Source organism: Xenopus tropicalis, chromosome 5 (genome assembly GCF_000004195.4).
Source record: "Xenopus tropicalis strain Nigerian chromosome 5, UCB_Xtro_10.0, whole genome shotgun sequence".
NCBI classification, from domain to species: Eukaryota; Metazoa; Chordata; class Amphibia; order Anura; family Pipidae; genus Xenopus; species Xenopus tropicalis.
Window position 1 is genome coordinate 41,662,953 of NC_030681.2, and position 15,411 is coordinate 41,678,363.

The 15,411-nt window shown below is 40.7% G+C and overlaps 2 protein-coding genes across 4 annotated transcripts; one reads left to right on the plus strand and one right to left on the minus strand.

The window, feature by feature from the left end:
- Positions 1-561: 561 nt before the first annotated feature.
- srsf7 (serine/arginine-rich splicing factor 7) lies at positions 562-7,347 on the minus strand. Its single transcript, NM_001007486.1, is given in 8 exon segments — positions 562-1,134; positions 1,981-2,013; positions 2,728-2,781; positions 2,874-2,975; positions 3,069-3,143; positions 4,734-4,910; positions 6,116-6,296; positions 7,279-7,347. Coding segments are annotated over 8 exon segments (705 nt in total). The 5' UTR covers positions 7,307-7,347; the 3' UTR covers positions 562-1,079.
- A 674-nt stretch (positions 7,348-8,021) lies between these two features.
- On the plus strand, positions 8,022-12,279 carry gemin6 (gem nuclear organelle associated protein 6). Of its 3 annotated transcripts, none has more exons than XM_012962962.3 (3): positions 8,022-8,111; positions 10,277-10,419; positions 11,776-12,279. In XM_012962962.3, the coding sequence occupies exons 1-3, from the start codon at positions 8,082-8,084 to the stop codon at positions 12,173-12,175; spliced, it is 573 nt and encodes a 190-aa protein (XP_012818416.1). In that variant the 5' UTR covers positions 8,022-8,081; the 3' UTR covers positions 12,176-12,279.
- The last annotated feature ends 3,132 nt before the right edge of the window (positions 12,280-15,411 follow it).

Here is a 15,411-nt window from a genome sequence, read left to right on the forward strand (position 1 = left end):
GCTATACACCTACTGTCCTTTGCTGCCTGTGTGCCATACTCTGCCTGCCCTGCCTGTGTGTGCCATACCCTCCCTGCCCCATGCTTCCTATGTGCCATACTGCCTAACCTATGCTGCCTGTGTGCACCATACACATAGGCAGCATAGTTCAGGCAGTACATACAATGTCTGAGGTGTGAACAATGTGGGTGATTACAGCCTGAGGTGTGAACACTGCAGAGATTAAAAGGTGTGAAAAGTACAGGGATTACAGCCTGAATCTGAGGTGAAAACCATGCAGGGGGCCAGTTAATCTCAGTTCTGATACTTTTGAGTAAGATTTAAATGGTAAGCCATCAAAGGAGCCTGACAGGTGGGGGCCACACAGGGGGGTTGCAGGCTGCCAGTTGGACAGCACTGCTCTAAACTATAGTGCACATGCTGTAGAATATATTCTAAATGGCAGAGTTAAGAGTTGTGATGCACAAGTTAAAAGGTTTTATGAATACCTTAGACTAGCCATTCACTTTTGAGCAATACAAGCCATATTTCTATAGTCAAGTAACTCACCACACATTTATATAGAAGACATACAATTTATTTCACTTACTGAATGCCAAAGTGCTATAAACATTTGCAATGAATGGAGAGCTCTTAACACAGGATGCTAATTCAAGCTGCAAATGCCACACTGAGCAGTAATTTCCCCCCACTTTATACCCACAGTCCATAAAAACATAAATAAACCCTCCAATGTGACCAGTAAGCCTTTATCAGGTAACCAAATTAAAAACAAAAAAAAAAAAACAAACTCCAACAGTTAAATGGTTGTCAAAGCTGCATAGAGTTTCCTATATACAAGGGGTACCCCATCATGTACCCATCACCTCACAATTTCAAACAGCAAGGTCTGCTTTAAGATAGTGAAGACTCACTAGTCAAGACAAGCTATTTAATGTTCGACAATTCTGAAATACAAAAATTTGTTTTATAGACAAGATACAACATACATTGTATGCTAGCCTAGAAGTTCAAACCAAAAAATTTTGAAGGTGAAAAACTTGGCTGCAGCATATTGCTGTCAATTCTTGTGAAGTATTCTAGCCATTTCTTTCTGGGCTTATGCTTCTTCGCGGACTTCTGGATGGTGAGCGACTGAAAGTAAAGAGAAATAGGTTAGGAATCTGAAAGTATTACTTGTACAATTTAAGTTTTTAAAGCAGCTGTCAACTGCTTTAAAATCTATTTTTTAGACTAAGCACAAAATTCATTGTTTGGTTTGAGACCCCCTCAGTTGTCTAATCTTAGTTTACGTTTATTAGACAATGCGTAGCTTTGTTTTTTTTTTTTAACTAGTCTGCTTTTCAAAACTTCAGTTCACAACTTAAACATACAATTTAGTTATCAGTGACCAACTCCCAAAAATATTCAAGAACTTGCCCTGAGACTACAGTGTTACTTTGTGCTGCTCATCCTTTTATTCAGGCCCTGTGCTGGCAAAAGGTAGAAGTGTAACCCCGCTACGATTGGCTTTTACTCAATGCAACAGATGCGGTTACAGATGAGCACTGATGCCAAGTAAATTGCAAGGAGGGGGTACCTGGGCCAAAACAGCAGAGGACAATCAGAATAAGGTACATGATTACTGTAAGAACCACTATTAAAGTGAATTCTACATTATGATTTAAAGTACTGAGCCAACCGAGCATTTACAATAAGTTATACTTCACCCTTAGTTTTAAAGTGTTATTCTCCATTTGTACAAAGATTTTCCTGGTACAAAATGCCTTTAGCTACTTTAGCTAGAGCAAAACCAGAGATTAACATTGCCCAACCTCACAATAAAACTGCTTTAAATTGGTAAAGCAAAGGAGCACTTTGTGAAACCAGTTGACTTGCAGCAAAGGGCTTCCACCTTGTAGTAATGTGACCAGCATGAAGCCTTTATATAATGGAGAGGCAACCTTAGACAAGTCACCACAAGTATGCATAAAGTCTTACCTTCTTTTTGGGGATGCAGATCTGGACTTTGATCTAAAGGGGGTAAAATACACAAGGTAAAGACATGTCCCAAAAGGTAGTGGATTCATTTTAACAATGGTTGCACTGTTACATCTTGCTCTTATGTTAATTTAGTTCCAAAGTAACAAAATAATTTTTATCACCTAATAAAAAGAGATGCTTCCCATAGACCGTTAAAGCAAGCTTCACATAAGATCAGATCACCTTGGAACCTTTACATAAGCCTATGGTCTAAAACGGTGATCCCCAACCAGTGGCTTGTGAGCAACATGTTGCTCCCCAACCCATTGGATGTTGCTCTAAGTGGCCTCAAAACAGGTGCTCATTTTTAAATTTCTGGTAAGGAGGCAAGTTTTGGTTGCATAAAAACCAAGTATAATGCCAAACAGAGCCTCCTGTAGGCTGCCAGTCCACATAGGGGCTATTAAGTAACCAATTGTAGCTCTTATTTGCACCCCCAGGAACATTTTTTCATGCTTGTGTTGCTCCAACATTTTCCATTTGAATGTGGCTCACTGGTATAAAAGGTTGGGGATCCCTTGTCTAAAATAAGACCGCTCAGCCCAGGGTATGCTAGCAATTAGTCACCAGGGCAGCCTAACAAATCTGTACTTAAGTGTTTGGGGCTTTAAATCTTATTTAAGACTACAGGAAAGTATGGTAGTAAAATCTTAGGACTAGTAAATTCTAGCAAACTCCCTGTTTTGACCAAGAGGCACATCTTACCTGCTTCTTGGACGTGACACCGATCTGGATCTTGAGCGAGACCTGGATAGAGACCTACATTTAAAACAAAAAAAAAAGATTAAGTTGGATCAGGTTTTATTTTCCTTGTTAATCAAAATTGAATATGTATTAAATTCTTCACTTACCTGGATCTTTTAACAGAGCCAGACCGAGAACTACGTGGGGTGGCATTCCTGGATCTGCGTGGTGATGCAGATCTTGAACGGCGAGGAGAAGCAGACCTAGACCTAAAGTTGATGAAGTTTTAGAGACATTGCCATTTTAATGATTCAACTTGCAGGTATATTGGTATATAAAAAAAACAAACCACAAATGCCTACCTTCTTCCACGGCTTCTGCTACGTGAACGGGTATATCTTCTTCCCCTAGATCTTGAGTGAGACCGAGACCTTGTCCTGGAGAATGAAAACATGGAATTACTTAGAATCTAAGAAGTGCAGATTTTGTAGTGTAGCCTGCTTTAACCAGACCTTTAAGCAGTGTCTGAATAATCAGGAAACCTATTTGCCTTGGAGAGATCTACCTAGGAGAAACTGGTTAAAGGAGTTCCATTTTACATTAATATTTAACCAAAGTAAAAATATCACTATAATTTGTAGTTAAAATAAACCTTGCAAGTCTGCAGGTCGACCCTCTTTGGCCCAAGGTCTAGAAGCTCTAGACGGTCTAGAAGGATCTACCAGCCGATCGCTGCATCTACTGTAGCTGTTCTTCAATCTAACGACGATCAAACTGACAGCCATATGAGCCAGGTGAGGCTTGATTGACGCATGAAGGTTTTTCTAGGTGGGAATGTGGTCAATCTGCAGTTCTTTCTAAAGCGGAGGGGAGCCCCAACTGTAAGCCAATTTTACTGATACGGCGATCACAGTTGATCATAGATTTTCTGGCCTCTAAAGAATCTTAAGGTAGATCTAGATGTAGAAGGCTTGAGGGGATCTGGCCTCTTATGCTGATCACCTCAAGGTCTAGCAGAATCATAATGTCGGATTTGCAAGGCGCCTCAGCATGAAATCTTAAGGCTCGTGACATTCTGAATCAAGGCGACTGACTCAAACGAAGAAACCTGTAAGGTTTTGACCAGGTGGATTATTAATATATTTTTTAACATGTGAAATTACACAAGCCATTAAGCACCGGAACAAAAAGCAGCAGTCCCACCACTGTTCATTCCCTTGACGATACACAAGCACGTCAAGCAATACAAGCTGCACTGAGTATTTTGTTGGGGGCTCATAGGTTTAAGCCTATAATCGTACTGGAACAGACTTTATAAGCAGTGCTTTACTTACATTTTTCAAAAGGGCTGTGTTTACATTTATAAGCAGGCTGTCAATTACACTCTTAGCGCTAGAATAGGCCACCATCACATGGCCAGATTTTTATAGGTTCTAATGCAATTTTGGGAGTTTCTGCTTGTAACAATTAAGATTGCGTTTCAGGATTGGGTCAGATAAGGTCCAGCATCTGCATCCTTTCCCAAGTCGTTGATACTTTAAATTAATGCTACTGGAAGGAGTTTTTATGACGGCATGTCTAGCACAGCTGGTACTATACATTGAGTAAACCCATAAAGCCTGTGATAGATTTTAAACAGAAAAACACAAGTTATATTTAACAAATGGTTGCTTATGACAGCATCATTTAGTATAGCAGATAAACTAGGATGTAATATAGTAGTGACAAACTAGGGTCAAGCCACATCCCTGGCAACCAAAGAATTGCATTCTACTTTCAAGAGAAACGGAAGGAAAGCACTACTTAAGGCACAAAATAAGGTTTTCCATATAAATCCTGATACTTCCATGAAAGCCACATGCAATGGAATGCATCTTACAGTTAAGCCAGGTCAGTAGAGGTGTCAGTCATAAGGTACCAAAACAAATCCTAATGACTTAATACTAAGGACTGCTGCTTAGAGATCTCAATTTCTCATACCCTGAAGGCAAAATAAAAATCAGATCTATCCTCAAATTAGTGAATACCTGCTCCTTCTGCGTCTGCTATATCTTTGACAATCATAGGCATAATGTCCCTTCTCTCCACATTCATAGCAACGATCACTTGGATCAAATGGGCGACGTGCTGGAGGTCTATCATAACGAGATCGCCGTGGCATGCCGGTTGAAAGCTCCACTCTAACTCTGGACCCACAAATAACCCTAAAAATGAACATTTTAATGTTAGTGTTAACAAAAAGGTCAGTAACACCAAAATAGAAAAAAAAGTGACCAATATGTAGGAATTAAAATTCACTTTCACATTTTTCTGCACTTTGTCAGGGCTCATGTCTAGATGTACAAAATTGCAATTTTTCATTTCTGGTAGATAGCTATAGAATCTAAAGCTGCATCAATCCCTGGTTGTTCCAGGAAACTTTAGACTCAGACAATAAAAGCTATAAATTTTAAAAGGGATTAGTACTTTAAATGTAGTTGCTATAGAAAGCAAGTGCCAGGCTCCTGCAGCAAAACAGGTCTGTAAGATCTGCTGGTGTTTGCTACATTGTTTCAAATGCCAGACCCAACAGGGCAGAGAATAGAAAGGACAGGCAGACACTGCTTGTAACAGCAGTTATATACACACAAATAACGAAAAAACCATTACAAAATACGTAATGAAAGTATGGCAAAGTTGGGTGAAAAGTATCTACTTAATTCTAAGCATCTCCAGGAGAGCCCAGCAAAGGGGACAGAGCTTCACATTAGACTAGGAAGTAGCCGAGAGCTGAAGTTTAACAAAATCTACATGCAGGGAAAAAGGCACCCTGGGGGCTGTATAGACTTTAGGGCCTTTAAAGGGAAATGAAAGGCAAAATCACTTGGGGGTGCCAAAATGTTAACCTCATACCCCGGGCTGGTGCCCCTGTTAGGAGAAACAGCACCAGCCCGGGGTACCTGGAGCGGATCGCTTCCTTCTTCCAGCTTCCGTTGCTGGAATGCCAGCGGTGGGCGCATACGCAGTAGAGTTAAAAGCTGACTTTAATAAGTTCGGCTTTTCACTCTACTGCGCATGCACGCGCAGCGAATCAGGAAGCAGCAAGTGCCAGCAGCTACCCCGGGCTGGTGCTGTTCCCTCCTCACAGGTGCCCCTGTGAGGAGGGAACAGCACCAGCCCAGGGTAAAAGGTAGGTGGTTAAAGTCACTTAGGGGTGCCTAACATTTTGGCACCCCCAAGTGACTGACTTTTTCCTTTAAGGCCTACTTATCCTTTAAATGTTTTATGTTCCATAATGAGTATCCACCAGAACTTCCGCTAATCTCATGGCTGTAGTAGAATACATGTGCTTAATAAAAGTGACAAGGTGGGCAAAGTGTGCAGTCTACATGAACCATTATACAGCTATACATTCAACACTAATACATACTTTCCATCTAAGCCACGAACAGCATCTTCAGCATCTCTTGTATCTTCAAACTCAACAAACGCAAATCCAGGAGGGTTTCTTGCAATCCAAACGGTACGCAAAGGTCCATAATAACTGAAGGCTCGTTCCAGCTCTCCCTTTCCAGCACCAGTGCCAAGATTACCAACATACACTTTAGCCTCTAAAGGAAGGAGGAAACAAACGTTTAAAGTAACAGCAAAATAAGTCACAACAGATGCATACTCTCCTATAAAGATTATCTGAACACAACCTACATGGAGCTAGTGTGGCACAATGTAAAATAAAGTTAAAAACAGGCACCTTAGGCTTTTAGCATAATTAAACTTTCTTATCTATTTTAATTGCTGACCTTAGTCCCATCAGTGAGATAAGAACCATAATCTATTATACACTGGAACAGGGTCAGATTTGGATGGAGTTTACACTGGATTTAGTATTGAAACAAAAGTGAAATGTTGAACTAAAGACACAGTAGCCATGTTACATAAAACCCCAGCATGGCTTCACCCAATTGAGCGGCCCTTGCTCGGCAGGCCATTAGTCCTCTGCAAACAGGAAGTGCCGGCTACACCCCCACTGAGGGGGGAGGGGACACAGGGTGCGCGGCCCAAGCTACAAAGCCTATAGAATTGCTGCTGCTAAAAGGCGGGCCGCCGAAAGTACAGCAGCTACGCGCCGCAGACAGTCGCTACAAGGATTAATATATAGAAATTTAATTAAGCAATACACCGTGTCTAAGCGAATTGTTAGGCAATATTAGGACACCCCAGTCCGGTAGGAAAGTAGCGTGTTGTGTTACGACATAGGCGAGTCGCCCAGGGAAGCCTACAACACTGTTAGAGCTGGGTATCGTACTAACTGGGGCGGAGGATAAGTCTTTGCTACGGTTTGACTCAACTATTAAATACATGGGAACCGTAATGGGCCAAGTAGAATAGTTTCGGGTACCACAGACCAGTTACTATGCTGCCGAGCATATTATACCACACACACAAGACGAAAGCACGCTACAAAATGGCGCCCGTGTCACACCGCACCGCACTACCAGGAAATGGTCTCATAAAACTAAAGCAAGCTGTTCCATAGATAAACAACGTGCCGAGCACCCTTCGAGCGCTGCTTAAAAATAATCAATTACTTACCACCAGCGTAGCGTCCGTAACGCGACATGATGCTTCCAACACCAATTAATTCTCCACAACACACCCGACCTTAACTGGACAAAGCCTGTTTGGCTCTCCTCCTTTTATAAAGAGGTATGCTGCAGGCGATACGTCACGGCCGTGGATTGGTCAGAAGCGAGTGACATCACAAGATTCCCCGCCTCTGTAGTGGGGAGGAGCGGGAAATTTCGTTTCTATGGCGATGACTATGTTCTGGATATCAGTGAAACAACGTGATTATCCAATCAGGACACGACAAGCTGTTTATTGTTATTTTTCTACTAGGTTGATCGTCGTGCCATTATTCAGAATAATTGCATTTAATGTGATATTATTTTTGTGAACTACATAATAGATTTTCTCTTAGTAAAGTATTATTTTTATACAGGGATTTGCCTTTTTTATTGCCGTGGTTATTTGGAAGAGGGTTGGGGGCATGATACATGGTTAATTCTATGAGGATATATCACCATTGGCTGTAAGTGCACAGGCTTACAGCTAGCCCAGCTCCAAAACGCAGGAAACATTCATTTACAGTAAAGCTAAAGCGCATGGGAAATGGTTTCCTTTATCTTACATTAAGCTTATGCATTGTATTTGACACACACGATTAAAGTTAAAGCTTGTCTTGATGCAGTATTTCTGCACACTACACAAACAAATATTTTTTTTCTTTAAACCTTTTAATTAAGGCAATAAAATAGAACAAACTACAACGTAACGCATTATGGGTAACGCGAACAGGAAGTGACGTCGGCAAAAGAGCCATCGCTGCTTTCTACATGCGGACGAGGAGGTTCGCGCGGTGTGAGGTGGGAAAGGCGGGCTGTTATGTGTCTGTGCGGCTAGTCTGTGGGATTTAGTGCGTCTGTGCCCAGTCACATCATTTGCCAGCATTGTGTGGGTTGTGTTCGCCCTATAAACGACCGTTCAGCTCAGCAACTGAATTTCAAATAACATTTTGGTTCTCCAAACCTGTTATTATTACATTAAAAATACAACTACATGTAAGTAGTGATACAAGAGACAAGGATAGCCCTGTAAACAGAGCTTACAACCTAAACGTGAAGGGGCCTGGGACATAAGTTTGGGGCATGGATATGGTCTTGCTTGTTTGCGTGGGTAATATGAGCTCAGTCACATTAGTATTCTTTCCATCACACCACATACCTAGGGAATCCTATGCCATTGGGCATTACATTGTGGGGAATCCTATGCCATTGGGCATTACATTGTGGGCAATCCTATGCCATTGGGCATTACATTGTGGGGAATCCTATGCCATTTGGCATTACATTTTGGGGAAACCTATGCCATTGGGCATTACATTGTGGGGAATCCTATGCCATTGGGCATTACATTGTGGGGAATCCTATGCCATTGGGCATTACGTTGTGGGGAATCCTATGCCATTTGGCATTACATTTTGGGGAAACCTATGCCATTGGGCATTACATTGTGGGGAATCCTATGCCATTGGGCATTACATTGTGGGGAATCCTATGCCATTGGGCATTACATTGTGGGGAATCCTATGCCATTTGGCATTACATTGTGGGGAAACCTATGCCATTGGGCATTACATTGTGGGGAAACCTATGCCATTGGGCATTACATTGTGGGGAATCCTATGCCATTGGGCATTACATTGTGGGGAAACCTATGCCATTGGTCATTACATTGTGGGGAATCCTATGCGATTGGGCATTACATTGTGGACAATCCTATGCCATTGGGCATTACATTGTGGGGAAACCTATGCCATTGGGCATTACATTGTGGGCAATCCTATGCCATTGGGCATTACATTGTGGACAATCCTATGCCATTGGGCATTACATTGTGGGCAATCCTATGCCATTGGGCATTACATTGTGGGCAATCCTATGCCATTGGGCATTACATTGTGGACAATCCTATGCCATTGGGCATTACATTGTGGGGAAACCTATGCCATTGGGCATTACATTGTGGGGAATCCTATGCCATTGGGCATTACATTGTGGGGAATCCTATGCCATTGGGCATTACATTGTGGGCAATCCTATGCCATTGGGCATTACATTGTGGGCAATCCTATGCCATTGGGCATTACATTGTGGGGAAACCTATGCCATTGGGCATTACATTGTGGGGAATCCTATGCCATTGCACATACCTAGGGAAACCTATGCCATTGGGCATTACATTTCGGGGAATCCTATGCCATTGGGCATTACATTGTGGGGAATCCTATGCCATTGGGCATTACATTTCGGGGAATCCTATACCATTGGGCATTACATTGTGGGGAAGCCTATGCCATTTGGCATTACATTTCGGGGAAACCTATGCCATTGGGCATTATATTGTTGGGAATCCTATGCCATTGGGCATTCAGTTGTACAGCAGACATTGGTGTTCATATTTCAGATAGTTACCCGTGAGGGATAAAAGAAAAATTGACATTTTCAAGAAATCTTTTAAGTCCACTACATTTAGGAAAGCATTTTAGTTGGGTAGTCTGGAGAAGAGATACATATTAACCCATTTGGATTAATCCGAATACAAATGTCTTATTTCCTAAAGTACACCTATTAGTGCAAGTCGTGTGACTTGTTCCATTACCAAATATCCTTATATTTTCAGTAGGGTGTTCCTTTTTATCTATATATTTTGAAAAACATATATATATATATATATATATATATATATATATATATTTTTTTTTTAGTCTTTTAGAATTCTATATCCTGTTACAGAAGTGAAATAACACCAAAGTTTCAGCATATATTAAAAACTTATGTTCTCCTGAGAAAATATTGCATCTTTTTCTAGGTAAATATAAAAGTTTGTGGAACCATGCATAACAGACGTGTGGAATTCTTCCGGCAGTGTGTATAACTACAGTATTGGCAGTATAGTCTGTGATTAATATGTTTTCTACTGTTGATTTTAAACAAGTATTTAATTAGTGTGGCACTTTATTTCAGCACAGGAAGTACCAAGAGATATGACTGATTGGTCCAACAAAAGCCCACTGGAGTGGCAAGACTACTTAAACAAAGAAGTAAAGGTCTCTGCTGACGAAAAGAATGATTACCAGGGGTGGCTTGTAACAGTGGACCCAGTTTCTGCTAGGTATACACAGGGTGGGGTTGTGCCCTCTTTTATTAACTAAAGTTTAGGATTTGTGAAACAATGGGTTCACAAAATGCTAAACAGTTTGCTTTGTTATGACAAAAATAACTGATACATACAAATGAATGGATCTGATCAGAAAATAAAAGTGCACATTTGAAAAGACAGAATCTGAAGGTTTTATAGGCTGGAATATACATCAGTGTTCCTAATTTGAACCAGTAAGCTAAATTTACATATACTATAACTGATAATCAGTTTCAGAAAAGTTTAACCACTGTTAACTCTTCACTATTAACTCTTCACTATTAAACCATTGGAAGGCAAGTTAACCACCCAAAATAACTCTGCCCTAATTCAAAAATGACAAAATTTTCTCCTTTGGAAAACTATTATCTTTACAAATAAAAGTTATATTAGCCTTTTTTTTCACTATAACTGCATATGGTGAGTCAGCAAGTTTAAGGGCTGTGAACACGAGGAGATTAGTCGCACCGCCACAAATCTCCCTTGTCGCGGGTGACTAGTCTCCCTGCAATGCCATCCCACCGGTGAGTATGTAAATCACCGGTGGGATGGCATACGCGGCGCCGCGATTTGGTGAATCGCGCTGCCGTATATGCCCCGTGTGTCACAGCCCTAAAGGCATGTAGTCAACTAAATGTTGATTCAATCAAAGCAAACATTCAGTCATAGGGGCCTATTCATTAAAGCACGATTGACAACGGATGAGAAAATTTTTTCTAATTTTTAGAACTTTTCATATTGACCACGATAATATTGTTAAAATTACTGACTTTTTCGCATTTTGCGTTACTTTGCACGGTATAATTTGCTTTGATATCGTGACTTTCTTTTGGTCAGGTTGGAGCTGTAGAGTGCCATTGAGTCCTATGGAAGGCTTCCGAAATCATGCATTGAAGCCAGAAATGTTTTCGTGCCGTTCACGATCCTTCGGATATGAACATTTCGGGACTTTCTGATCGCAACCATGATATTTTCGTAGGACCAAGAAAATAATTTTCACACATCAGAAATTATCGTGGTTACTCCGATTTTTTTTCAATCGTGCTTTTAATTGTGGAAAATTCGTGTTTTAATGAATGGGCCCCATAGTATCGGTAGCTTATCATTGTTGCTGAATAATTTGTCTTATATATTTCTCTAAGGCTATTGCCACACGGGGGTGATTCTCTGCCTGTGGATAAAGCAGTTCCGCACCGAAATCTGCTTTGTGTGCCTGCACCTGGACTGATGCATTGGCTCCAGGTGCCGGCACAGTGTAAGATGACCCTTTCTGCATGATCAGAATCATTTATTTTGCACCTAATAGCTTTTGTTTGTTTGATTTTAAAGCATTGTGCTGGCTAATTTCCAGGAAGACCAGAAAACATTAATCCGGGTGATCATGGGGCATGCAGTGCAGGAAGTACAAGTGGTGAAGGGAGCAGATGAGGCAACAAAAGACAGACTTGCTCATCTCTTTACCCCCAGAGAAACCACAATCCCCTACAGTAAAGAAGATTTGGAAAAAAAGAAACTAAGTTTAAAGAACTGGCTGGAGCAAAACAACATCCCTGTGGCTGTACAAGGGGAATCCCACACAGTGTTGTGCGTGGCTGGTGTATTAACAATTGACCCTCCATATGGGCCAGAGAACTGCAGTAGCGCTAATGAAATAATTTTGTCACGTGTTCAAGGACTTCTACAAGGTTTTCTACATAACCAGGGGGAAACCATGCTTCATCCACACTAGCCTTCTTAACAAAGATTTATACTAAATGTATTGGGGGCTGAAATGGAGAGGATTGAATTATACTGTTCAGGTGATATGTAAATAAAATTCACATTTGCATTGTATTTCCTTCATTTTTCACCTTATTCCATGTACTCAGTTAAAACCTGTTATTGACAGTTTTATTTTTGTCTCAATTATAAATTATGGTGAAAGGAAGAAACTTAAAGGCAACTAAAATCTGACAAAAAATGCAATTTGTTTTGGATCACAAAGCTTCTGTGGGGTTTTCACAGTAGATAAGCTATATGCAAGTAACATTTTAGCCCTTAGCGTCCTTACTTTATCCTGCCTCATTTCATTGTTGCCTCTTCTCTACAGAGTTTAGCACTGAAACAACCTGTCTGTTGGGAATCTTAAACATAAAGTAATACTTCCTAAGACCTATTTTTACCTACATGACAGTATGCCTCCCTACTTGGCAATACAGGTAATGAGGTTTTCCAACTTCTAACTTTGTATTCCTTCCTGGCACTGCATTGCTGGAGAGGCAAAGATAATTTCTTTCATACAGCTATATTTTACAAGATGCTTTGATCAGTATAAGTACATGGTACTGTAACATATTAATAGAGGCAATATTGGTTAGCCACAAAGCCAAATCTTTGCATGTAATCTTTGCCAGGTTCCTTTATGGCAAATTATTGGAGGAGCCAATGTTCGGCCCTCCCCAGTGAATCCAATTGCTATGTTTTTTCCCCGAGCCAGTGCTCTTTAAGATCAAAATGCACTATCCTGGGGAAGAATGTAAAACAGCTCCGTGGCACCATGTTTATTATTATGTTTTTCTACTGTGTACACACTATAGTGCAAGTGAATTCCTAGCATATTTGCACATCCATTGAATTGGTCATGCCTTGTCCTATGATCATTTTTCCTTCCTTTTTATCTAAAAGTTGCAGTTCTCTTATGCTTTATGACTGAGACCCTACATCACTGCAGAATAGTGAGGTGAAGGAAACAACTCCACTGCTGTTTCAACTGTAATCTTATGCAAGCTGGATACATTTAAAACAGCCACCTGCTCAGGTTGCTGCACTTTTGAGAAATGTACTAAAAACAAATGTGTTGGATAAAGGGAAAGTTCCTTTTATTTAAACTGCACTTCAACCCTTACCCTGATTTACTGGGCTTATACTGCTTCCCAGCCAACGTATTATAGTCGTGGGCCTCAATTTTACAATAAGAAAGCAAATACTTTTACAAGCAACCTTCCAGTATACATTTGTTACAAGATGTTTTCAAATTATTTGTAAATGTAATTAGTACTGAATGCTTTACCTGCTTGTCCATGTTTTGCACTGCTGATTCACAAAATAATGTACCAGTAGTACACCTGTGTTAAATCTGCCCCTATGTAACTTGTTTAGAGATTTAAGAAGTTACTCGTGGAAATCAAACTAGGACCTCAATCTTGAGATCTATTATCTACAGCACACTTATTGCTGAATTATAGCCTAAGCAAAAATGCCAGGAGAATCTCTGTTCAGAATAAAGGCTATAGAATACCTTTTGAATTATAACTGGCCCCAGAATTGACAATATTGGTAAAACTAGGGTTTCTCAAAACTTTATTAGGGCTCTGGCACACGTGGAGATTAGTCGCCCGCGACAAATCTCCCCGTGTGCCAGAGCCCTTAAATTAGAGATGTATGTAGCACCTACACAAAAAAAAAATAAAAACAGCACTGTACTTTTTATACATAGAGTAATAGAAAGGAGAACACACTGGTCAATATATATAAATATATATACAGTGGTGTGAAAAACTATTTGCCCCCTTCCTGATTTCTTATTCTTTTGCATGTTTGTCACACAAAATGTTTCTGATCATCAAACACATTTAACTATTAGTCAAAGATAACACAAGTAAACACAAAATGCAGTTTTTAAATGAGGGTTTTTATTATTTAGGGAGAAAAAAAATCCAAACCTACATGGCCCTGTGTGAAAAAGTAATTGCTCCCTGAACCTAATAACTGGTTGGGCCACCCTTAGCAGCAATAACTGCAATCAAGCGTTTGTGATAACTTGCAACGAGTCTTTTACAGCGCTCTGGAGGAATTTTGGCCCACTCATCTTTGCAGAATTGTTGTAATTCAGCTTTATTTGAGGGTTTTCTAGCATGAACCGTCTTTTTAAGGTCATGCCACAACATCTCAATAGGATTCAGGTCAGGACTTTGACTAGGCCACTCCAAAGTCTTCATTTAGTTTTTCTTCAGCCATTCAGAGGTGGATTTGCTGGTGTGTTTTGGGTCATTGTCCTGCTGCAGCACCCAAGATCGCTTCAGCTTGAGTTGACGAACAGATGGCCGGACATTCTCCTTCAGGATTTTTTGGTAGACAGTAGAATTCATGGTTCCATCTATCACAGCAAGCCTTCCAGGTCCTGAAGCAGCAAAACAACCCCAGACCATCACACTACCACCACCATATTTTACTGTTGGTATGATGTTCTTTTTCTGAAATGCTGTGTTACTTTTACGCCAGATGTAAAGGGACACGCACCTTCCAAAAAGTTCAACTTTTGTCTCGTCGGTCCACAAGGTATTTTCCCAAAAGTCTTGGCAATCATTGAGATGTTTTTTTAGCAAAATTGAGACGAGCCATAATGTTCTTTTTGCTTAAAAGTGGTTTGTGCCTTGGAAATCTGCCATGCAGGCCGTTTTTGCCCAGTCTCTTTCTTATGGTGGAGTCGTGAACACTGACCTTAATTGAGGCAAGTGAGGCCTGCAGTTCTTTAGATGTTGTCCTGGGGTCTTTTGTGGCCTCTCGGGTGAGTTGTCTCTGCGCTCTTGGGGTAATTTTGGTCGGCCGGCCACTCCTGGGAAGGTTCACCGATGTTCCATGTTTTTGCCATTTGTGGATAATGGCTCTCACTGTGGTTCGCTGGAGTCCCAAAGCTTTAGAAATGGCTTTATAACCTTTACCAGACTGATAGATCTCAATTACTTTTGTTCTCATTTGTTCCTGAATCCTGAATTTCTTTGGATCTTGGCATGATGTCTAGCTTTTGAGGTGCTTTTGGTCTACTTCTCTGTGTCAGGTAGCTCCTATTTAAGTGATTTCTTGATTGAAACAGGTGTGGCAGTAATCAGGCCTGGGGGTGACTACAGAAATTGAACTCAGGTGTGATAAACTACAGTTAAGTTATTTTTTAACAAGGGGGGCAATCACTTTTTCACACAGGGCCAT

Excerpts from the sequence above, each read along its gene's own strand:
- gemin6 (XM_012962962.3), top strand. The coding sequence starts at position 8,082 with ATGCGGACGAGGAGGTTCGCGCGGTGTGAG. Across the intron at positions 8,112-10,276 it reads GGAGGTTCGCGCGGTGTGAG|GAAGTACCAAGAGATATGAC; the intron begins GTGGGAAAGGCG and ends ATTTCAGCACAG. Across the intron at positions 10,420-11,775 it reads GTGGACCCAGTTTCTGCTAG|CATTGTGCTGGCTAATTTCC; the intron begins GTATACACAGGG and ends TTGATTTTAAAG.